Consider the following 26495-nt stretch of genomic DNA (forward strand, 5'->3'; position numbering starts at 1 on the left):
TAAAAATTTTAAGGAGGTTTTGTGTCCATAAATCAAGGATAGGATTCTGGGAAAAATAAAGAGAATAATAAATAGATATTAGCATTTAAATTGTATGATTTATACTTTGTACATAATTAAATATAAAATTTACATATTCATTTATATATATTTATAAGCATATATATCTATAACTATATCTATATCTATCTATATCTATCTATCTATATATATATATATATATATATATATATATTCATGCACATACACACATTAAGAGTATAGTTCCACTCTGACCAAGAAAGAATATTGGGGATTGGTATATCTTCCTATCTGAAACAATGATTAGCAAGAATCTAGAGATTAGCGTTAAGGGACAGTAACTCCTGAGAGATGGGTAACATATGAGGTGAGCCCTATAATTCTGCCAGTTTATTGTCTTGAGAGAGTTCCTAAAACATTGCACCAAGACAATCCAATCAGAGGTGTGAGGGGTTTTTTTGTTCGCTTGTTTGTTTGTTTTCTGGGAATAAGGCCTGAGGAGTGCAAAGGAATGTGATATGATATTGCTGTCTTTTTTTTTTTAAGTAACTTGTCACTATTCCAGTCTTTTGAAAACCATGCACATATATTGCTTTAATTTTTTGAAAATGTTTCATGAGAAATCAGCAACTGTAGTCTTAGCAACACCTCCTAATTAGTGCGGCTCTGCATAAGTTCTATTCACATGCGAAATCATTTATTTTCATACTTATGGTCTAAAGGAAAAAATAACTGAATAATGTTATTTTTTCATAGAAGCCTGGATTTCATCACCCTTGCATAACAATTTTTCTAAAATAAAATTAATATTTACTGTGTTATGCAATTATTTCAATTTTGGTGATAAAAAGTAATGAGAAACTGATGTCAACAGATTACAGTTTATCTGTGGGTGGTAGTGGAAGCAAGTAAACATACAATTAGAATTCACTGTGATTATGCTCAAGGAAGTGGGGAAGGTGGCTGGGTTTAATTATGAAGAAATGTCAAAACTGGGATAGTGTCCAAGTTTATAGAAAAACTTCTTGGACGGACAAATATAATCAAGATAATTAAGAGACAAAGGTATGAATGATCTAATATTTATTGAACAGCAGGGACAGGCCAGATGGTTAGTATAATTTGAAGCAGTATATATACATATACCTTCCAAAATATTGAAAAAGTTGAAAATATAGCAAAGAGAGAAAGCAAAGTAAATAGTAAAGAATCTTAAAATCCAGGAAGCATTAAAACAAAATTTAAAAGGGCAGAACACATCCATTTTGAGAATATAATTTATCTATTGGTAAAGTTCTTCAGTTAAATTTCTGACATGAGAATTCTGGCCCAAGCTGGCTTGGCTCAATGGATAGAGCGTCCGCCTGCAGACTGAAGGGTCCTGGGTTCAATTCCAGACAGGGGCACATACCTGGGTTGCGGGCTTGATCCCCAGTGCAGAGTGTACAGGAGGCAGCCGATCAATGATTCTCTCTCATCATTGATGTTTCTATCTTTCTCTCCCTCTCCCTTCCTCTCTGAAATTAATAATATAAAAAAAAAAAGAGAATTCTGGGCAAGTCACTTTTTAAGGGAAAGCATCTAATTCCCTCTACTTGAAATTCTAAATGAAATGACCAAAGAGATGAGAGAGAGGGAGAGGGAAAGAGAAAGTAAGTGGGTAAATCCTTATTGCTATTTCAAGGCTAGAAACTAGAACAGTTTTGGAATAGACAAAGCAGGTTAAATTAAGATCTTTTGTGAGGTATTGATGGGAGAACGTTCAAGCGGTTCTGGTTTGAGTTTGCTAATAGCCCTTGGCTGGAACAACAAGGGTAAGTGGACAGAGCAGATTACAGAGACTTTTGCCATCATCCCGTGGTCGCTAGATATCAACGGCTTAGAAGCAGTAATCCAGGGCTTGTTCATGCCAAACTGAAAAACAAGTGGAAGTGGAGTTGTTCATTGGTCCTACTAGGTTTACCACGATACAGGAGGAAACAGGACTATAAATGAACTAGACAAAAATACACAATTTGCCTGAAGTAGAAACAAGGCCAAAAGAATATTTCATTAGTAATTGTGGCCGGAGGCGTAGCTGACTGAACAAACATAAGAAAACATGGCACCTAGAGAGACTGTCCAAGGACCCAAGATCCCAAGTTTTCTCAAGATTCTAGGTCGCTGAACTGAAAAATGAACTGAGACTAAACAAGTCAGCCACCTTAAGATCTGACTGATTCTCTCGAACTGCTTTCGGTCAAACACCTGGCTTTTATAAGGCCTCTTTTTTTTTTCTTCCCCCAATAGGAGAGGCTATAATATGTGTCAAAAGTTGCAGACAAGTAAAACTTTAAACAAAAGATGCTACAATAAACAGAATATAGACAGTACCTGTAAATTTCCCTAAAATAAAAATAGTACTCTCAAAAATATTGTTACAACACATTAAAATGAAAAAAAAATTTAGGTAAACTGAAAAGATAATTTAGAGCCCCTAATAATTTATTGGTAGACATTTAAAATGCTTTCTGAAGAAATAAAGAACAGAATCTACTTATGGAAAAACTGAATCATTGATAGAGAATACAATGTTAAGCAGCACTACCAGAATGTGTGTGTGTGTGGGGCGGGCGGGGGGGGGGGGGGGGAGAGAGACAAAAAATGTGATAATAACAAGAGAGAAGATAAATTTGGAAGGTGTATATCCTTGAGTTTATACAATTAACTTTGATGGTTGAAGAGCCAAGAATTAAAGAATCAGAAATAATAATAAATGCATTGCTACAATAAACTCCCTGGACTGAAAAAAGATACATTCTGCAGTTCAAAGGGGCTCCCCACATACCAGTCAAAATCAACAGAAAGGGATTCAATAGACATAATTGTTGAAGATTTGGATTTTATTGATAATGATAAAATCTATAAGGATTTAAGTAGAAAAGGGCAGCTTACTCCAACTAAAGAAAACCTTGGCCTGCAATTAGTTAGCTCCATGTTAAAACACGATGAGTTCTGATAGAAAAGGACGTACATTTTAGCAGAGCTTCTTCAGCAGATATCAAGTTTTATAAACTGTTGTCTTTTCAAGGTTTAGCATAGTGTCTGGAATACAGTAGGTATTCAATAATTTGCAGAAACACACAGTCCTGGGACTTAGGATAAGCCACATCGTGGTTCCTGGTGCCCTGTCATTTCCCATCCCAGTACATATAAACTTCACACACAGTATTAGTATCCAGAGGAAATAACATAACAAATGCCAAGTCCAGATTTGAAAGTGTGGGGTGAAGGATATGTGAGTAAAGGAGACTGTGTATTCTAGGAGAAAGGGGTTTAGAATAGCATGAGATTGGGAAAGTATCTTTCTGAGATGGTAAGAACATCTTCATAGATTGTGATCATCCTGTAAAAAGTGAGAAATAAGCTGTAACAGAAAGTCTGAAAGATTCTTTGTTGGTATTTCTGCTGTACCTTGTAACTGACTAAATTTGACAAGGGCCCATAACTTTCCCACTTTGTATGACATACAAAGATCATATCCTGGAGTGTCCATCATGTCTATTTATCAATAAACTTTTTCCTAATCCAGTTTTTTCAGGGTTAACATATGGCAGAAACAAACTATTCTTTTTTCTTCTTTTTAAAAATACTTTTATTGATTTCAGAGAGGAAGGGAGAGGTATTGAGAAATAGAAACACCAATAATGACAGAGAATCACTGATTGGCTTCCTCCTGCACGCCCCCTACTGGGGATCGAGCCAGTAACCAGATATGTGCCCTGACCTGACCAGGGATTGAACCCTGACTTCCTGGTTCATAGGTGGATGCTCAACCACTGAGGCACACCGGCCAGGCCAAACTACTCTTCCTACACATAATGTATCTCCTGGTGCACATCCATGAGACTTATTCCCAGGGTTGCCTCATATTAGCAATATGTCAGGGTGCAACTTATGTCTCAGTCTGTTGCCTTTTATTTGCAAAACAGATTTTTGCCTCAAAGTGTCAATATAAGAACTATGTGATGTAACATGTGTACAATGGACAGCACATTGATAGACACACAGTAGACCCAGATCTATCATCATCAGCTATTTCAGCCACCTTGATAAACCTTTTATCGTGTTACAGAGAACAAGGTTACAGCCATATTGTGCTTTCAATTCCAGCTCTGCTAAACCTTTATCTTATGTTACTGGGGTAAACTATTTGTCACACTGTAGTCAATTTCCTTATTTGGGAAGTAGAGCCAATAGAGCCTTCTTTGATTTTTTTTTTTTTGAGAGAGAATTAGAGGAATTAGTGCCCACCACGCACACAGTGATGAGTGGCACAGAGTAAATCCATTACAAGTCCTCCATAGCTTTATGGTGGGTATTTTTAAAAGTGTTCGATAAACACTTGATAACATCTTTTCATTTAAAGAAATTGAAAAAAAGATTTAAATCTGACAAAAACCTTTAGGCAGAAATAAAATTGAAATATATTAAACTTTGTATCTGTTGGGCACCAATCATATTAAGGATTTTTATCTTAGTGGAAGGAAGGAATATTCGGTAATTTCAAAGGAAGCCTTGACTGGCACATTTTCAGTGGCTATGGAAGGTTTTTTCAGGACTAGGTTTGAAACAAAGAAAGGCACAGAATCTCCCCATCCCTTTTTTACTTTTTAATATCAACTCATGCCATTCTCAAAGACAATGGGGCACTCAAGGACCATGCAGGTCTCAGATTATAGGAGGAAAATTATAAGAATTATGTTTTGAAAATTACATATAGACAGAATTTCCTTGTGTATAATTAATTGTTCAATTATATTATTACTAGAGGCCTGGTGCACAAATTTGTGCATGGGTGGGGGGTCCCTCAGCCTGGCTGGCAATTGGGGCCAATTGGGGCCAATTGGGGCTGTCTCAACCAGTCCTGATCAGGGCAGATCAGGGCGGCTGGCTGGAGGAAGGGACTGCAGGAGGCTGGCTGGCCATAGGAGGTTGGATGTGGGAGCACACTGACCACCAGGGGGCAGCTCCTGCATTGAACATCTACCCCCTGGTGGTCAGTGCACATCATAGTGACCGGTCGAGCAATTGTTCGGTCGACTGGTCATAACGGTCACTTAGGCTTTTATATATATAGATTTAGTGTTTCTAGAGCATAGAAAAATGAGTTTAGCAAAATATGAATTTATAAATCAAAGCAACTGTTCTCCATGATTTGAATTCTACAGTACTGTTGTCTAAATGGGCATCAGTGCTTCTGAGTGGGTGATTTCTTCAAATCTGGTAAGAGTTATAACTAATTGCAAGCTGTTCAATGTGGTCTGAACCACCAACTCACTCATCTTGGAGCAACATTGGAGAAAGGGAGAATCATCTTTCAAATACAGAGGCCCAATGGAGGCATTATACCAAAGACAGTATGCTAAAATCAGGGAGGAAATTAGAATTTACTGTTTTACCCCCAATTTTTGTCTATTTTCAGTGGCTGACATATTATAATAGGCACACAGTGCAATGAAGAGGAAGATGTAATTTGAACCCTACTTGAATAAAATTATGTTTAGTTGCTATTTTCCACACTCACAGCCCATGAAAAATACTGTTCTATAATTTATATAGGCACTACAACTGATCATAAATAACCATAAATTACTAATGTTATATAAGAAATAAGTGTGAATTGAGAGATTAACAATATATGGGGATTCTTTTTAGATAATTTTGTTTTCTAAACGTAAACATTGGTTACATTAAAATTCATTGAAATGCCATGATTTAATAGAAATCAGCCTAAGTACCAAACTGTAAGAAAAGTGTTAAATTTGACTTTTCCTGATCTGTTTTGTAGAAACATTTACACTGTAAGCATAGATCGTCCTGGAATGTCTTAGAAATTTTTAAGATCAGAAGAAATAGAAAAAAGGTGGGGAGGTAGATTGGTCAATGTCTTTTTTTTAGTCTACACTATAAAAAGTCATCCTCAAAAAACAAACAAACAAACAAAAAAACCAACAACCCTATTGGCCCCAGTTTATACGGAAAAAATGAAAAACTTAGAGAAAACGATGGCAAAGGTCAATCATACATACATAGCAAATCATACAGAAGTATCATTTGAACCCAAGCTGCTTGACTCTTGCACTCAAGTTCTTGACCATATTTAGCATCTTATTCTAAATCTTGTGTTTATATGTTTAGTCTGTACTCAAGGTTATTTTAGGCAAGTAGATGAACAAATCCTTGTTAGGTCTACATGTAAGTGTACATATATAATCGTACACTTACACTGGCGGCAAGTGTACATTATATGTGTAAAAATCACTACTTTACAGACATTTAAGTCTTTTGAATAGGCCTAAATTTTAGCCAATGCTAGTAAATCAAACTCACTTACCTAAACAGAAGTTGAATCTTTGCAAACAGATAAACTTTGGGAGAATTATTTGAAAAATAAATTGGGAAATGCTGGTGTAGCCAAGTGGACAAATAGGGGTTATACAGGTAAAATGCCTGTGATGAGTAATGGACACTATTTAATCTCATTGATTTGGAGTTGGGGTAAAGAGTACTGGTGTTTTATGAAAATACTAGTTATCAAGTATTGTACCTACTATATAGCAATCCCTGTAGGAGGAACTTACCATACACAATTACTAATTCACAACATTTCTACCTGACAGGTGGGTATCTTAGCTCCATTACTCCTTGTTGTGACCTTGAATACTTGCCTGACTTTTCTGTCTTTTAGAAAAAATATATAAATACAAATTAAAAATGAAATGATATTAATAGAAATTTCTCTTTATGAAGAATAATAAGTGCTATTAGTTGGTAGATTACTATAAATAAAAGAGTTTAAATAGTGTCTGGCAAAGAAGAAGCATTTAATAATAGGACTTAGTATTCTGATCTCATACATAAGGAAATTGAAACCCACTGAAATTGCTTAGCGTTCCAGGATCACTCACTATGTAATAGTCTTAAGATTCGAACACAATTAATGTTATGTGACTCTATATCACCACTTCTTATTACACACCTTGCCTTTCTCGAAATGACTTTAAATCATAACAGTGAATTATAAGGTAATACAAAACCTAAAATACACTTTCTCTTTACATAAATCAAGGAGAGCTATAAAATGTTACCAGTTATTTGATCTGAAAAAGACATTCTGCGATATTTTGTTATGAAAAACTACTCACCAAAGCCCCTTGTTTTGCAAAAAGTTATACAGCAAAAAATAGGAACTAAAACACCTTTAGCAAAGATAAAGACTTGATAGTGTTTGGAGTATTTACAAGGGTCATGATAGAACAACTGAAGACAAAGTCTGAGGGCTCTTCCCTCCAAGTTTCCTCACTCCTTAGAGGTGGCCACCCCACAGATATACACACAAGGTCTGGTGTAAATGAGGCAAGACAAAAGCTCCTCTTTAGGAACCTCATCAAACCTTAAAAAGGAAGGGTTGGGTTATAGGTATATGAGAAACACACTGAAGTTATATTTTCATAGTACTGCCTGCATGTACATAGCTTAATGTCTCTGACATCTATATAGTTTGCTTCTACTAATAACAGAGAGCATCTATCTACAACTCATTATATTCTACTCACTTAAGTTCATTATCTGACATATGGTTATGGTATTTGACAAAGTTGTTTTTCCAAATGGTCTCAATTGTAGAATCCTGTAGGATGCATTTTTGTTAAGAAAGCAGAGTCTCCCTTGGAGATGAGATTTTGTCAGCAGGGACTGAACATTTTGTATTTTAGTAGGAACTCCGGGTGATTCTTTAGATCTTGCAAATTTGGGAAACCTTAATTTCATAGTTGAGGGAAATGGCCTAAGGTAGATGAATCAAATTGCTCAAGATATCAGTCAGTGATGGTAACTGTTTAGACCAGACCTTGTGTGTGTGTTTGCAGAGCGGCCACACCCTACCTCAAAAGTGCGGTTAATAGTGCTTCAACGCCAGACATAAAATATGGTCTGTCCCGTTTTAGAAGTTATTTTGGGGAACTGCCTTTTAGGAAGCTGATTGACTTTATACCACAACTGATGCAGTGCATTTGCAAAATACTTTCAGCAATGCACTTTCACATCCACCCAATTTCACCTCTAAGCACGTCCTCTTCTCCACAGCCAACTGCATCTCGGTTATAGTGAGGATGTGAATATGTGACTCATGTTTGGTGAACTTGGATCCTGCAGCTGGTGCAAGGCGTCTTACATGCCAGTTGGGTTGAAACCAAACAGAATATAAAGTAATTGCCACTTTGAAAAAAGTTATACAGTGCAATTCAGGAGGAATGGCAATAACTGAAGGGACAGCTGGGCTGGTTGTACTAATGCACTGCCAGGTTTGGAATATGACTTCACACCTCTGTAACCTCTGATGAACTGTAACATCAGAAGAGAGGGTGGGGGTTATCCCTTCTGAAGTTTTTACTTTACTAAGGCTTCAGAAGGGATACTGAGTTACCCATGATCAAGCTTGAAAATTATAGAACTCCGCTTTGAACTCTGATATTTTTACAGAAAAGAGGTAGAGCAATGGATGAAGCTAAAGACATCTGTGGTGGGAGTCAGCTGGGAGTGAGATACCTTCCAGCTGCTTAAATTTTGTTTTCCTCCAAAAGACCTGCAGCAATTAGGCTTCCTGTTGGAATGAAGAGCAGGTAAAAAGGTGGACATTGGAGTTAGGAAATGCTGTGTTCAAACTCCATGGGGAAAATAATATATCTAACTAACTACTAAAGCTTTAGTGCATAAGAAATCCTGCAGTGTTCTTTCAAGCTGTTGGGACAGTTGGTAGTAAGCAGTATTCACACAATATTAACTGCTGCTGCTGTTTTTGTTGCTGTGACAATTATTATTTCTTCACTACAATCCTGAGAGGTAGGGATTATAATTCCAAAAGGATAAGAAACCTATGGCTCAGAAAAGGTAAATGCTCAAAGCTACAGGATTCATTCACAGGGAACTTTGAGTCAGTGTGCTTTGCATCAGGGTACAAGTATTTGTCACTTATCCACAAATTTTACATTAATAGTTTCTAAACATTTGTACAATTATAAAATGCTAAAATAATAAACAGAAAAAAAGTTGATTTGTGTGTGTGTGTGTGTTTTTAAGTTTGGGCTTGTTTTGGTAACTTGATTTATATAATCATGTCGCCTCAGATTTTTTTTCACTAACATCCATGTAAAGAGTATAATTTTAAATTCTATATTCAATGAAAATTTCAGCTCCCTAGAATCCTCAAGAAATGTGATGTTCTACATAACTGAAATTCTAGATGGCTTTAAAACACTCACATTTTTACATTATAAATACTTGGGATCAAGTTTCTTTTCAATTTGACCATTTATCTTCATTCCTAAGTAAAGGGTATATATATCTATCAAATAATGAATACAGTTTTTGCTAACTCAAAGTCATCCTTTTAAATATCAATGTTCTTACTTAAAAAAATAACAACATAGTATTTTGAGATATGCAGGAGCTTTGAAGATATGCCCCAGATATATGTAGTTTCTTTGGGGATTTAAATATCTCTACAATCTTTCCATAGTTTGGCTTGCCCTTACTGAGAGATTATCAGAGGGGAATTAGACTTATAAATACCTGGAGAATCTCCTATGGAAGGAAAGAAAGGAAAGGGTCGAAATTACGGACAGGGCAGAAGACCTGAGTGGCTCTAAATTAGACACTCGATCCTTTCTAATGATCCAGGTTAATATTGATTAAAAGCTAAGAAAAATATAATTTCTGATCCTAAAATATCTACACAACTTTTTTTTGCCTTTACGTCCAAAAATATTATAACAAGAAACAAAGCTTTCTCTTCATTAGTCATAAATGGAACAAACTGCCAAAATTCCAGGGAGAGTTAATACGTGCCTGAATGAATTTCTGTAATGTCTTCAGATTTGTTTTCTGGTTTCACCAGGGTAAAAGTATATGAAGGTTCTAGATCCTGAAGATATCAATGAGGAGCAAAGGAGGCTGTAAAAGCAGATACCAGGGCCTCTGAAACGAGGCATTTCTCCCAACACTGTCTTCTGGGTACTATGAAGTAGGAACTGGGCACAGAGGAGGATGGTTGCTAAGGAGCTTTACAGGTGTGCACCTGCAACAGTAAACGATTTATTTTGAGAAAAAGAGAATGAAAATGCTTTGCCCAGCTGGTGTAGCTCAGAGGTTGAATGCTGACCTATGAACCAGGAGGTCACAGTTCGATTCCCAGTCCGGGTGCATGCCCAGGTTTCAGGCTTGATCTCCAGTATGGGGAAGCTGATCTATGATTCTCATCATGCTTTATGGTCTATACATCCCATGTAAGTGTAAAGATTATTATTATCAAACAACTTATTTGAGTAGGAATTGTTTGATTCTGTGGAATCATTAAAAGCACCCTTTTCATGCTCAAATAAATGTCCTTCAGGATAACGATGAAGCACCTGACAGCTTCAGCTGATTTCATTAAGCCCTGACCCTTAGGGACAGACTGTGTTTGATGTGACCTATGGTTTCACTGAAACTCAAGCTAGCTATGCTGGTAAATAACAGCTACCAGAAGCCAAAACCGGTATTGTCCTTTTCTCGCTCACTCTTGTGTGACACACAAATCCATCATAAATCAAGTGAAACAGAGCAAGCCAGGCTGGGAAGCACAGTTGGACTTTCACCAGAATCACTGCTGATTTGCCAGCTAATGTGTTCCTCCCATATGTGCTGAGGCAGAGGTAAACACACACTCCCAGTTGTCTCTAAGCATAAACCACTCTACTGCCTCCCCCTGCCCACCCATCCACCAAAGATTATCACTTTTTACTTCCTGGCTTATTAAGCCTCTTATTAAAACAATCTAGAATTTAATTAAAGTGTAATAAAAATTCAAAAATATACAGGGTAGGGCAAAAGTAGGCTGTAAAACACAGAGTTTATTCTTGTATTATTATTACTTATTAGTTGTTGTATTATTTTTCATATGAACAACTGTAAATCTACTTTTGCCCCTCTCTGTGTGTAGATGTCTTCTTCGGAAAACATAACTGGCATTGCCAAGAAACAAAATGTCAACATCTTTCTAGAAAAATGTAGAGTTGCCCACAATTCTCATAAAGGTTGTGTCTAGCAAAGCTCTCAGACTTCCTGTTTACAAAGTTCTCTGAAGAAGGAGGTTTTGGTAGCAATAGGTTCGGGAATGACATGTTCTTGATAATGCCATCACAAAGCACAATGCCTGGCACACACAAGAGCTTGGCAAATTGGGTTGTGTGCAGAGTGACTACATACCATTTATTTGCAATGAAAGTTTAAACTTATACAATAAACTGAATATCTAAATTTATGGGAATTTTGGAAGTTTTCCTGAGGAATGGGCATATAATTTGGGTACTTTGTGATTGAAACTCAAGAGTATTGTGACTATATTTTGGTGGTCTGTAATCTACTGTTTTCCTTAAGATAAACCCCAAAGAAATTAAATGGACGAAAAAAGTAAATGAAAGGCAGAAAATTACAAGGAAACTACTAAGGATTTACTTCACTCCTGAGGAGAAGGAGGATGAAAAAGAGGGAGAGGAGGAGGAGGAGGAGGAGGAGGAGGAGGAGGAGGAGGAGGAGGAGAAAACTATTGCCTGGCCTGCATGGCTCATGAGGTCAGGGTTCAATTCCTGGTCAGGGCACATACCTGGGTTGCAGGTTCAAGTGTAGGAGGCAGCCAATCAAGACTTTCTCTCATCATTGATTTTTCTATCTCTCTCTCCCTCTCCCTTCCTCTCTGAAATCAATAAAAATATGTATTTTAAAAAGAACAATGATTATTATTATTAACTAATTTTTGAGCCCCTACTGTGTACCAGAAAAACTGCTAAGTATATTACAAATCAGCAACATAAATATTATCTTCATTTCAAAGAAGTGGTAACCAAGGCTTGGAGATATTAAGGGATGCAATTTGAAAACAGGATATGAAGTATTAAAATCCAGGACTGAAAATGAGGATCATGGATTAAATTATTGGACAAATTTGGCTTTATATACAGTGTTTAGTTTTACAGATAACTATACTGACATCTATACTGATGTGTTAAAAAGATTGAGTAATACTAGTGAGGGAGTTTGGATCAGGGTTGGATTACACATGTATACAAAAATCTCCATGCCTTCAGTGAGATTAAATACAGTACGGTCTGTTTTTCAAGTGAGGGTGAAAATTTTTCAAGTCTTATAATAAGGGTGTTTATTGGATCTCAAGCTATTTCTAGGTGTTATAAATTTAACATCAAAATAACAAAAATTAATCAAGCCCTGGCCGGATGGCTGAGGTAGTTGGAGTGTAGTCCCATGCACCAAAAGGTTGCAGGTTCAATTCCCAGTCAGGGCACATACCTAGGTGCTGGTTCAATCCCAGGTCAAGGTGCATATAGGAGGCAACTGATCAATGTTTCTCTCTCATATTGTTGTCATTCTCTCTCTCCCTTCCTCTCTCTAAAATCAATAAAAAAACATCTTCAGGTGAAGATTTTAAAAAATGCATTGACTTCACTTGACTAAAGCCAAAATAATCTCCACGAACTGGATTACTCCATTAAATTATTTCCTAAAAGTGAACTAAGAGCAGTGCTTTTCTCTTTATCTGACCCAGGAAGAAATCATCTCCACTGTCACACTGCCACCTGCTCTTCCCCATAGAACAGAGGAGGAGAGATAGAAAATGCCAAAGGGTTGGTCAGTAGTTAAATCTTTTCATATTATATATGAGCCAAAGTCCAAAGCAGTTAAACACTTTTAAGCTAGTTATAAAGGCAAACATAGAATTTAGGATTCTAGAGATCCAACACAGAATTGTCTTCACTTTTACTGTGTGGATTTCAGGTTAATGTTATGGTGAAAAGCACAAGTGTTTTGTCTCATGCCTCTTGGGTCAGAAAGCATTTAGGAAGAATATCATTTTGTTTCTTTCTCTTTGAAAAATTAAAATAGTTAATCTTCAGTTTGGTCTAATCCTTAGGTGTGTCTTTTTCCAATGCCCATCCAAAGTTAACAAGGAATTAAGCAGAACCACTTTAATGGTATGTGGTTCCTATCCCTCCTCTCCATATTATCTTTCTGCTAATCTTGCCTTTTGTGCCAAAAAGTAAAGACAGACTTGAAAATAAATAGTTCATAACGATCATAAAGGAAACAATATGAAGTGCCAGGACGAGCAGAATTTGTTATCACTCACACTGAGCAATGACCGTTGGTTCTAAAGTTGGCAATCGTTTGCTTTTAAAAACACAATGTATATCAATACATAGTAAATTTTGTGGAGACCATTCCAAGGTTCCAGGTCCCAGAAATGAATCACCCACAGTTATGTACTAAAGGAAGACATTGATTGTATGAAGCTGGTGCAAAGTTCCTATAATCTTTGTCTTCATTTTGAAAGTTTCTCTCTGTTTAAGATAATAATGAAAGAAAACACAACCTCTTGAAGCAATGTAATTTTCTTTGGAACATTTATATTTGAAGTGGAATTATATATTAGCTGAAATTTTTGTCTACTTGGGCAGTCTCTCACCCCACTCTCACCGACTATCAACTAAATCATATATTTTTTAAAGAACCTAGATGTCTGGAACAGTATAAAATATGGAATTCAAAGCTCACTTAGTCGAATGTTCTGCCCAACACAAAAATTCCTTCTAAATTACCCCTGGGGTGGCCATCCAGTGTTTGCTTTCTAAAAAAAGGAAAATATCTATGTAGGAACAACTGTTGACATATGTATGTATGTATGTATGTATGTATGTATTTAAGTATAGTTGGTATATACTATTATATGTTTCAGGTATAGGGTATAGTGATTTATATACATTAGGATTTGATCACCACATTAAGTCTAATAATCATGTTATCATATATAAAATATATATATGGCATCTGAGGGAAAGTAGGGATATTTAAGTAAATATTTACTTCATTTGAATGAGCGAATTTACCATTCCAAAAGTCACATAGCTCAGATAGCATACAGTCAACTATGGCATTATCGCCATTATTAATACAATAAAAAGTCAATGTTCCTGTTCAATAAATGTTTTCAGGCAAACTCCAGAAAACTGGGAATATGCCTCAATATAAATGCACCCCATAAATTACTTTTAAACAACACAAGAAACAAAGAGTGAGGGGATAACTTGGAAAAATTACTGATTTGACTATGAACATATAGACTGTTATGACTGCATCCATGGAGAAACATGAACTAGAAGCTAAGAGAGAAAATATAAAGCTCCTAGATACCGAACCTACCAACCATTACAAAATCCTGAAACCCAGAATCAAGCAGAGGACAAGGACAAAATAAAGTTTCCCAAGGAAGTTTCTGAGCCCCTTAAACAGGCCAACTTCTTGAACTCTCTAAAAATTAATGTATTCCGTCAAAGCTTCTCAATTAAGACATCTGCTTGCATGAAACTTATGAGACATTTGAATCACAGATGGGCAAACATGGTCCCATTCCTTTGTCTTCAAATCTCAGAGTGCTGGTAGGACAACCCCACTAATGTAATGTATGGAATCAGTCTTAGCAGAAATTCACATTAAATCAGGTCCCCGAGATGACGAATTCCCATTTCTCCCACAGACCGTGCGGAGGCTCAGAATTCAGACTCATCTGGAATGCAGAGTGAAGAGGCATTAAAACAAAGAAAAATTTAAAAAAGAAAAAAAAAAAACTTCACAGAGTTCTCCACCTCTGCGTTGCATTAGCCTGCAAAGGATGCTCCTACACACTGCAAGGGCACACAGAGGGGACGTGACAATCACAGGGAGGGAGAACAATTCCAACTGACCTTTTTGCTGTTTAAAGGATTGAATGGAGCCTGAATGGTGGACCATTTTCACTCTGTGCGTCCCCGCCGGGTTAGGAAGCAGTCCGAGAGGGAGGCTGGGGAACAGTAGCCAGACTTTGAGAGCGACTCCTTGGCTGCACGAAATACCGGAGCCCGCGCGAGCGCGCTGCAATCCCACACTTGCTTTAGGGAGCGCATCACGGGCAAGGCTGCCTGCCCAGCGTTGTCACGGCAACGTAGGAGGGCGGGCCAGCGTCCGGCTCCCCTTAGTGGCTACTTGCGGAATAACCCCGCATCCCCTGCCTCTAGTGCCGCAGTGTGGGTGGGAGTAGCGCGGGGTTTGCTGGGACAGGCAGGGGGGCGACCTTTTTTAGTCACTATAACTAGGTCCCAGCAAATCTCCAGAGCCGCTGGTCATTACCTCTTTTTCAAATTTTGAGGCTGGTAAATATCCAGACACAAGCATTGATTTTCTAAAAATTGGTCTGTAAACACTGGAACTTATGGAAGGGTAAAGTTGGGCTCTTTGAGAGAAATGCAAAGGCAGACGCAGAAACGTTTTTTTCGTCTTTCCATCTTAAACTTCAATATGGAAAATATGAAGAATTTACTCAGAAGAATGGGTTCTTAGATAAGCAATGTTAACGTTTAGCACATTACACTGAAGTTCTCTGCTCGTGCTGCAGCTGTAGAGACCTTGAATCATATATGATAGTGCCACTGGACCGTTTATTCCAGATGCTGGGGGGCAGGGGCTGCTCTCCATTATATGTCATTTAATCTTCATAGAAGTTCTACAAAGTAGGTAGAATATTATTATTCTAATATTATAAAATAAACTGAGGCCCAGAGCGACAAAGAATTCTCAAGATCACATAAACCAACACCTTATTTGAAAGAGAAGGCACCTGATACCCAGAGAGAAGGCCAATCCTCAGTAGCTAATATAGGATTAGGACTCAACTCAACATGTTTTTCAGTACAGTCTCTTTTCCTCTTATCACTGCTGCCTTATTCAAACCTCATAAGTTCCTCCTGAAAGATGGAACATTATTACTGAACAGACACAGAGCAAAAGAATATAGTTTCTTGAGTTTCAAAGGTTTTTGAGATCAACTCAGACCTAGGTGAAGGATCCAAATAAAGGCAGATGAGAAAGAGAAAGAAGCAGATATTCAAATTTTTCAGCACCTGACATAGGCTAATCTATGAAATGGTCTTTTATTTCACCTGTGGGTAGGTGTTCCATATTTATATGGCTGCATAACAAACCACCATGAAACTAGAGGCTCAAATCTATAGTTGATTATCTCTCATGGTATTCTATACATTGGCTAGGCTCAGTCTGGTGGTTGTGACTCAGAGTCTCTCTTGAGTTTTCTGTGAAAAGGACTCCACTCTCAGTGGGAAGTGTAGCAGAGAATGTACAGCCTTCTTTAATGACGGATAATGGTCCTTTCAGAAGGAAAATACTGAACAATCAGTAAGAGCTCAGGATGTAGGCACTGAAGAAGTACTTAGTTATGAAAAAATGAACTCCTTGTGAATTTATCTGCAACTGAAGATCTAGAACAAACCTCAGAGACTATCTCCACAAAGGCTCATTTTACAGATATTTTATAGCAGAGGGCACTGAAATCCAGAGCAATAAATAACTTTCCTGGGGGTGTTTTTGTAGTTTTATTCATTTGCAATGAATAAAATTCTAATACAACTCAACAACTCATTGGCTTCTAGTACAACCCAATCCTCATAAGGGAGGATTAAATTTGATTATGTATTTAAGGAGTAGTTCATAGCAGAAAATCAATGCCCAATAAATGTTAGATATTATAATTATAACCAATGAGGATATTATCTTTTTTAAACCCTTTTAAATCAGAGGGATTAGAATAAATACTTTCAAAACATGAACATTAATTCAATTCTTGATCAGGAGGAACAGGGGAAAGAATCTACTTGACACTCCCAGGCAGAGGTACCATCTTCAGTTTTCTAGAACCTCTTCTTTCTGGGGATGTCTGATTATCTCCAACCATCCCCCTTACCTATAACCCAGCAGGAGGCACAGATGTGTGAGGCGGGGCTAGAAATGAGTTAAGAATTTGAACCACTTTAAAAATTAATTCCCTCTCCCAAAGAAAAGGAGTTTTGCACCATTTCTAACACGATTGCCCCCTAACCTTTGCACTTATGATTACATCATCTTCCCATAAAGTTTATTAATGTTAACTAGTTTATTAACAGTTTAGGCTGGGCTGACAGATTGACTAGCAGGGGATTCAAGGAACATCTTTACTTGTTTTAAAATAAGTGTTTTAGGGAAGGTTGCTAGAGGAACAGCTTTATGAGGGACCTAGGAATTTCAAGCACCATCTGCTTTACAGGAAAGACGAATGCAAAGATTAGGAAAAGTTGTGTATGTGTGTGTAAACAGGCATAGTGTATGTTTTGGAAGTGGGAGTGCAGAAAGAGAGATTTGACCAAAGACCTTCTTGAAAATCAAATCTTCCTATAGTCTGATAAAATGAAATATTTGTATATTGACGTCTCCATTGTAGAGAGATTAGGAATGAATGTTAAATAGCCTCATTGTGGAAGGCTAACCTGATTGTTGGGTTTGTTTTCTTACTATTTTTGGTTTTAAACATCTTCAAATATTAGTGAGAAAATGATAAGTATTGATTTTATATTCATTATATACATATCTTTAAACTCTCTCCATAACTATCTTCTTACAATTCCAATTTTGGTTTATTTTTCCTGGCTTTGTATTTCCTTGTGGAGGTTTCTGCTGCATTTGCCCTCCCACAGCTCAACACCTGCCTCCTGTCCTCCTAAGTAATTAATTTATCAGGTTCCATATTAACTTTTGCTTCCAAAAGAGGTAAGGACTCTGTTCTTTACATCACCAGGAGGCTTCTTACTTCTTTAATAGCTGAAAAGGTGAAGTTGAATCCTATATAATAAAACCCTAATATGCAAATTGACTGAACAGTGGAACGACCAGTTGCTATGATGCACACTGATGACCAGGGGGCAGACGCTCAATGCAGGAGCGCTACTCAGCTCATCCAGAAGCTGGGCTCATAGCTGGCGAGTGCAGCGCTAAGGACCCCTGGGGGATATCTGCCTGCTGGCTTAGGCCTGCTCCAGCAGGCGGACATCCCTCAAGAGATCCTGGACTGCGAGAGGGCACAGGCCCGGCTAAGGGTCCTCCCCCACCCCACCAGTGCATGAATGTTGTGTACTGGACCTCTAGTATAGTCAATAATAGTGTGATACTTTGCATGGTGACATTACTGGACTTAGTGTAGTGATCACATTGTAAAGTATATAAATGTTGAATCACTATGTTATACACCTATAATTAAAATATTGTATGCCAAATATAATTACATAAAATAATAATAAAAATATTTTAAATGAATTCTGACATATGACCCTCAGCTTAGGCAATTGTGAGCTTCCCTATATTGTTTTCTATCATAGGTACCCAGAGAGTTCTGTAGAACCGCTTTGTATCTTGAATCTCTGACTTAATTGAAATTGAAATTGCCAGATCTGCTTCTCATTGCCTAGGTGGAGACAAAAATAGAGATAGAAATTCTCTTTGCAGTTATTTCCTTTTTAGAACCCAATTATGTAAGGTATTAATGGGTGAAGTGAAATAGCCAAGTCATGTTGGCAATGGGTTTATCTGCGAAGAGTAAGGAGCAGAGGAGAGAGAAGTATCCCTGGGAGATATTATTAAGGGAAACAATGGTTTCCTTGAGAGAATATTAAGTGTAGAGTATCTATTTCTTCGGCGATCAGTATAGTTCCTGCCACACAAGCTTAATAAATGCTTACTATTGAATAAGTAATTAAGGGAGTAAAGTTAAAATTTTTAAATGACTTCCAGAGAAATGCTTATTTAGTGCCCTGAGCAGTTGTCTTCTTTCTTCTGTAAAGCCAAGAAACATATATTTTATATGTTTAACATTTATTTATATTTTATATATTTAAATTAATATATTGAGCACTTTCTTGGTTTTAGTTGCTATCCATACCATATTAAAGACACATACAAGCTCTGAAAAAAAAACAAACAGAAAACCCACACAATGCTGTGCTAAATGGGAGGGTGGAGCACACTTTAACAATTGCTTCCTAAGAAGTCTGTTTCCTGGCCACATGTGACAGTACAAGTACAGAATTAAGCAGATTAGTCCCGCTGATATCCAGACTGTATGTCCAGAGAAGCCTTCAGCAATAACATTCCTGATGACAATAAGACTTAGAGAAAGCAATGGAGTGAAACAGCAGCCTGTACCTTCTTTGAATCCTGCCCAATGTGGTCTTATTACATAGTATTTTGAATTGACAGGAACACAAAATGATTTGCTTAAGAAGACACCATCAAGAGAAGACAGATGTGTGGGACAAAGTAGGTAATGATGGATGAAACAGCAGCTTATATCTTATGTCCCTGCTAAAAACTTATAATTACTTCTTCAAGTTGCCTTAGAATCGAGTCCATTTTATTGTTCTACCAGTCAGGGAGCTTCGTGACACGCTCTTAGCATTTTTCAATCTTGTTTCTAGGACTCTACAAACTCTTCTGATCCTGCAATGTTTTTCTTCCTCAGAGGCCTCTCTGCCTTTGCTGCTGCTGTTTCTTCCACTTGGAATCCTCATGCTAAAACCTTTATTCTTCTCATAATTTTCTCAACCCATACTCATCCTTCAAGGTTCCAGAGCAATGCCATTTCCAGGATGAAGCCGTCCTTTATCCACACCCACCCACTGTAAAGTCAGTTAGATGGTGATTTATCCTCCTCTAATGCTATGGGGTATAAATAACCACACTTCATGGCATTTTTACCATATTTCTACCAATGTCTTATACATACGGGGGGGGGGGGCAAAAGTAGTTTAAAGTTGTTCATATGGCAAGTATTATGATAATTAATAAATAATAATACAAGGATAAATTCACAACTGTAAAACTACTTTTGTCTCCCCCATATATAACCTTTTGAAAGTAGGCTCATATACTTTTCTCCTACTTCAGAAGAAACACTTTAAGGAAGACTTTGTGTTGACTCATTTATCTATTTCTCATAGTTCCCAAAAGATGGTTTGACATAGAAAAGCTAATTAAAAACACATTTACTGAATAAATGGTTTTCTGTGATTCTCAATTACATTACTATTTTTTATTTGTCAAAGAAGTCTAGTAATAAGACTTTCAAATATAAGTCCAGTATGTGAATTGACTTTCAAGGTTTATATGCAAGACTGTGGCCTTCCATTGCTTTGTGAGTTTATTTCTTCCAGGCAGATAATTTCATAAAAATTGTTTTTGACATGATTTTTTTTAAATCTAAGAATGTAATGATTATTAATTTTCTACGTCTGCTCAGGAGATGGAAAACCATAAAAATACTAGAGGAATCCATAGGAAGCAAAATCTCAGACATATGCCGAAGCAATTTCTTCACCGAGACAGCTCCTAGAGCAATGGAAACTAAAGAGAAAATAAACAAATGGGACTACATCAAAATAGAAAGCTTTTGCACAGCAAAAGAAACAATCAATAAAACAACAAGAAATCCCACTGCATGGGAGAACATATTTGCCAATGTTATCTCTGATAAGGGTTTAATCTCCAACATTTACAGGGAACTCATACAACTTAACAAAAGGAAGATAAACAACCCAATCAAAAAATGGGCAAAGGACATAAATCAATACTTTTCGAAAGAAGACATAAGGAAGGCCAAGAGACATATGAAAACATGCTCAAAGTCACTAAACATCTGAGGGATGCAAATAAAATGACAATGCGGCACCATCTAACACCTGTCAGAATGGCTATCATCAATAAATCAACAAATGACAAGTGCTGGTAAGGATGCAAAGAAAAAGTAACCCTCCTGCACTGCTGGTGGGAATGCAGACTGGTGCAGCCACTGTGGAGAACAGTATGGAGTTTCCTCAAAAAACTAAAAATGGAACTCCCATTTCACCCAGTGATCCCACTTCTAGGAATATATCCCAAGAAACTAGAAACACCAATCAGAAAGGATATATGCACTCCTATGTTCATAGTGGCACAATTTACCACAGCTAAGATTTGGAAACAGCGTAAGTGCCCATCAGCAAATGAATGAATTAAAAAACAGTGGTACATCTACACAATGAAATACTATGCTGCTGCAAAAAAGAAGGAATTCTTACCATTTGCAACAGCATGGATGGAACTGGAGAGCATTATGCTAAGTGAAATAAGCTAGTCAGAGAAATAAAAATATCACATAATCTCATTCATTTATTAACTATAATGAACAACATACACTGATGAACAAAAACAGATCCAGAGACAGATAAGCATCGATCAGACTGTCAAACCTCAGAGGAAAGGTAGGGGAGGGTGGGGATAAGGGGGAGAGATTAACCAAAGGACTGGTATGCATGCATATAAACCTAACCAATGGACACAGACACCAGGGGGGTGAGGGCATTAGTGGCGGGGGGTGGGGGGGGATAGGGAGGCAATGGAGGGATAAGGACACATATGTAATACCTTAATCAATAAAGAAAAAAAGAAAATAAAGTAAATCTAAAAAATCTAGGGAAGTCTCACTGAATAATTAAAAAACTTTCACAAATCAACTTTATATCCTACTGGGTGGGGCAAAGGTAGGATTACAGTTGTGAGTACACAAAACACAGGGTTTATTCTTGTATTATTAATTATTGTACAGTAGGTCCTCGGGTTATGTCAGATATCCGTTCCTACGGTGCAACGTAACACGATTTTCACCATAAGTCAGAACCCAACTACATCACTCACATGGAGCACATACACAGCAGTAATGAAGTGAAACAGTAAAAAAATAAAATAAAAGAAAGATACCAATTCCTGACCTTTACTTGTGGTAAATAAGTAATAAAAAACATAAAGCACATATGGACATATGTCAAAATGACAGAACTATTTTTTATAAATAAATGGGAAATAGTGACGTAACCATGAAATGATGTACGTGGAGTCCTACATAACCTGAGGACTGTCTGTATTATTTTCATATGAACAACTATAAACTTACTTTTGCCCCACCCTTTCTAATGTTCTTCTTCCTCCCCTCATATAATTTCTACAAGTAGTAGAATAAAACTACATGTTTTCCTTTCTGTACATTTAACAAATATATACTTGAATCTATGTGCCAAATTCAGACAGGATATATATTTTTAGTCCTTGTAAGCTTTATACCAGAAGAAACAGTACATCTTTGTAATCTACACTAATAAAAGACAAACATGCAAATTGACCATATGTTTGCTACACCTTAAGCCACGCCCACCAGCCAATCAGAGTGACTATATGCAAATTAACCCAACCAAGATGGTGGCCGGCAGCCACAGAGCTGGAGCAAGCAGGAGGCTTGGGTTGCCCCTGGCCATGGAGGAAGCCAAGCTTCCTGCCTGCCCTGGCCGGCTCTGAGCTCCACTCAAGGCTACAAAGTTACAATTATAGAAGGTAAATAAATCCCAGAATAAAAAAAGAAAAAGAAAAGAAAAAAGGAGAGGCTGGGAGCTTCTGTCGCCAGCGGGCTTGGCCAGCCTGAAAAGAGCCCTCAGCCCCTCACCCAGACTGGCCAGACACCCCAGTGGGGACCCCCACCCTGAAGGGGGTGTGACCAGCTGCAAACAACCATCAGCCCCAGAGCCAGGCTGGCCAGGCACCCCAGCGGGACCCCCACCCTGATCCGGGACACCCTTCAGGGCAAACCAGCCGGCCCCACCCATGCACTAGGCCTCTATCCTATATTATAAAAGGGTAATATGCAAATTGACCCTAACAGCAGAACGACTGGGAATGACTGGTCACTATGACACACACTGACCACCAGGGGGCAGATGCTCAATGCAGGAGCTGTCCACTGGTGGTCAGTGTGCTCCCACAGGGGGAGCTCTGCTCAGTCACAAGCCAGGCTGATGGCTGCCAGCACAGCGGTGGTGGCGGGAGCCTCTCCTGCCTTCTCAGCATCACTAAGGATTTCCAACTGCAGCTTAGGTCTGCTCCCTGCTGGTAAGTGGACATCCCCCGAGGGCTGTTGGGCTTCCAGAGGATGTCTGACTGCCAGCTTGGCCCGATCCCCCAGGGAGCGGGCCTAAGCCAGCAGGTGGACATCCTCCAAGGGGTCCCAGACTGCAAGAGGGCATAGGCCGGGCTGAGGGACCCGCCCAAGTGCACAAATTTTTGTGCACCAAGCCTCTAGTTATTTAATAATAGAAAGCAAATGGTTATATAGGCCCAGTTCTAAGTCTTCTAAGTTTGGGGTGTTTTATTGTAAAACAATGATTGAACATTTGGGAAAAAATTTTATAGCATTATATTACACTATAAAAACAAAATTTGAAAATGGTCCTTTTCAGGCAATTTTGCCTATTAACTATAGTGATTATATTTTCCAATTCCCAAGCTAGATTTTGTAGCTTGGGAGTCAGTAAAATATTGGCTAAGAAAAACAGAAAATATAATGACATCAGACTTTTGTTTTTAATTTAATTTTATTGTTTAAAATATTACAAATTGTAGCACATACATCTTCTTTTTTTTCCATTGACCTTCCCCCCAGCCTCTCCTCCCCTACCCCCCGCAGTGTCTTGAGTCCATTGGTTATGCTTATATGAGTGCATACAAGTTCTTCAGTTGATCTCTTACCTCCCCCCACCAACCTTCCCCAGCATTCCCACTGTAATTTGACTTTTTAATATGCAATGCTGGAATCTAGAATAGCCTTTTCAGATTGATAAAAGTGATTTCATCCCAGAATCACATACCTAGACAAATTATAACTTATTCTCAAGTACAGGAATATATCTGAGGATCTGCAATAATTTTAGGAATATGTAATTTACATATTCTGTATTAAGAGAAGATTCAACTAAAAAAAGATAAATCAGGAGAGCAAGAACTCAAGATAAAATAAGAAGAGTAAAATATTTATCGATATAAGACCCTAATATGCAAATAGACTGAACAGTGGAACAACTGAACAACCAAACAACTGAAAAACCAGTCACTATGATGTGCACTGAGCACAAGGGGGCGCATATGAAACATGGTGGTTAGTGGCTGCAGAGGGATGGTGGGGCCGGTGAGCAAGGGCGCCAGACCAAGGCGGAGCACTCGTTGCTGTCACTGGGGCGAGCCTCCGGTGGTTACTGAAAATTCTTTGCTCCCCTGCACTGCGGTCCTGCCAGGCGCTCACACCTGCTGCTGGGGCCTGCCCCAATCGTCTGAGGGCTTCTCCACCTCCCCCTGCTCCTGAGGAGTGATTGGGGCAGCAGCTGCTGCTCACACCCACTGCCGGCACCGGCCCCAATCGCTCTGAGCCATCAGCGGGTGCCAGCGGGGCCAGCACCATCAGTGCGTGGCAGTGGCAGTGGCGGGAGCTGGGCTGTAGGCAGACAGGGGACCTGGGGCCGGTGCAAGTGGGGCCAGGCGGGGGCACAGAGGATGGGCCGAGACTTGCCCCTGTGCCCACCACAGCCTTGCAGCCCACAGTTCCTATCAAGGTGCACAAATTCATGCACTGGGTCCCTAGAAGTAGTATAAAATGTTTATCTATTTGATTACATTCAAGTGGATAATAATACACTGGAATACTTATTATAAGAACCAAAGAAAGATATTGAAAAGAAAGGAAACACTATAAAATAAATTCTTATTATCAATTATTTCAACAAATCCAAATAGTTGGAAGTGGGGGTGGAGAAAAATGTTACAGGAGTATAATGAAGGATCAGGGAAAGAGAAAGGAAAAGTGGAAAGTTAAAACAATCTTAAGACCTTCTTTTGTTGGGGAGGGGGTAAAATAAGAGGCAAATATAAGCAGTACTTTAAGAGACAAAACAATTTGTTTTAAAGCATATGATTATGAGCACAAGAAAAAACTGAATGTCATATCAATGAATGGGAAAATAACTGTAATATATCCAAGGAGAAAATAAATGAAATATATTGCACCTTGATCAAACCAGGCAAAATAAGAAAAAAGGAAAATGTATACTCAACAGTGAACATAAATAGTGGGTTCAAAAAATAGGTTCAAAGCAAAATGGAATGAATAAAATCAAGTATGTCAACCAATATTTCAAATTTAAAAGGACTTATTTTTTTCACTGAAAGACAGAGACTTAAATATGATTCAAATAAAAATGTGTACTTTATAATGAATAAAAATATTTAAGGCAAAGTAAAAAAACATTGGTTAAAGTGGTTCCAGGTAAACGAAAATTAAAAAGTAAGCAAGTCTAACAATATTAATATAGTCAAGGTGAAATTTCACATTAGGAGGATAAATATTAAAGAGGAACATTAGGTAAAGATAAAGGTACAATTTATAAATAAGATATACAACAGTCATATATTTTATGCATCAAACCATATGGCTTTGAATACAAAAGTAAAATTATCAGGTAATCAATAAATTAATAACTTAGCATTTATAATGGAGACAGTATATGTCTCTAAAATTTTAATGTAATTGATTAAAGTAAACACAAGTATAATAAAAGACCTATATAAATTACTGCAATCAATGAACTTAATTTAACAGAAGTTTATAAGTACATATATTAGCTTGTACTTTGTGTACATTTACTAACGTTGATCATATGCTTCATCACGTCTGTTTTGTGTTCACTTTGCTAGCCTACAATTATGTCTTCAGAATTTCCTTTCCTGTGTGGCTCCAGGTTCAAGCTGGACAAAAGAGAAATTTGTGCAAGAGTAGGAATACTGAGAAGCAGCAGCCACTGCACTCTGAAGGTCATTGTGTTTAGGAGCAATGACAGAATGACACAGAGGTGCCAGCAGATCTAAAGTAGCCCTTGTTCTTCCTAGTATCATGTCCAGCTCTTTTTTCCCATGGAAATGCCAGGCCACCAGCAGATACAGAGACAGTAGCCTTTCCATAGGCTGCTCCACCAGGACTCCATTCTGGTCCCACTCCCAATTCCCTAACTAGCTCTGAAGTGTCTGCCACACCAGTGCTTCAGCAGGGCTGGCCAGTGCCTTCACTCTGATCCCCCAACATCCCATCTTGGACCATTAATCTCCAATAAGTCCTATAATTGTGTAAGTTTTTATTCCTATAATAAATGCCTATTCCATAATACTTAATGAATTTCTCATTCTGCTTTCCTGACTGATGAAAGCAACCAAAAAGAAGAAAAAGGAAAATAAGAGAGAGAGAGAGAGAGAGAGAGAGAGAGAGATGTAGAATATTTATAGACCACATTATCAAATCCTAATATAAAAAATTACATTATTTAAAATGGGAAAGATATTTTCTCTGGTAATCAGGGATATATAAATCAAAATTACATGGCATACATTTAAGCTTTTCACACTAGCAAAAATGGAAAGAAGCCATACTTATTTTTATAGGGGATATTGGAAAAGTCTTCTTTCATACATGGTTTTGGAACTGTGAAGCATTTGAACTATTTTAACCAATAATCTAGCTCTTAGAAATCTATCCAAACAACACAGTTATATATAGTGGCCTATATGTCAGAATGTATATTGCATTATTGGTCTTGGTATCAAAACACTAAAAACAAAACTCATACCCA

The 26495-nt window shown here is 37.8% G+C and overlaps 1 protein-coding gene across 3 annotated transcripts in view; it reads right to left on the bottom strand.

Annotated features, from left to right (window-relative positions):
* ANO3 (anoctamin 3) overlaps positions 1 to 26495 on the bottom strand; it is a 263819-nt gene that overhangs the window by 183150 nt on the left and 54174 nt on the right. For 2 of the 3 annotated variants that reach the window (XM_070428139.1, XM_070428138.1), the window contains exon 1: positions 14856 to 14984. The exons of the other annotated variant lie outside the window; for it this stretch is intronic. In XM_070428139.1, the coding sequence (XP_070284240.1) occupies positions 14856 to 14901 (46 nt within the window). In that variant the 5' untranslated portion in view covers positions 14902 to 14984. Of the gene's footprint in view, positions 1 to 14855; positions 14985 to 26495 lie in introns of those variants that run through there. 3 annotated transcript variants of the gene reach the window in all.

Source organism: Myotis yumanensis, unplaced genomic scaffold (assembly GCF_028538775.1).
Source record: "Myotis yumanensis isolate MYYU_CA2020_CCGP unplaced genomic scaffold, mMyoYum1.0.hap1 SCAF_10, whole genome shotgun sequence".
In the NCBI taxonomy this organism is placed as follows: Eukaryota; Metazoa; Chordata; class Mammalia; order Chiroptera; family Vespertilionidae; genus Myotis; species Myotis yumanensis.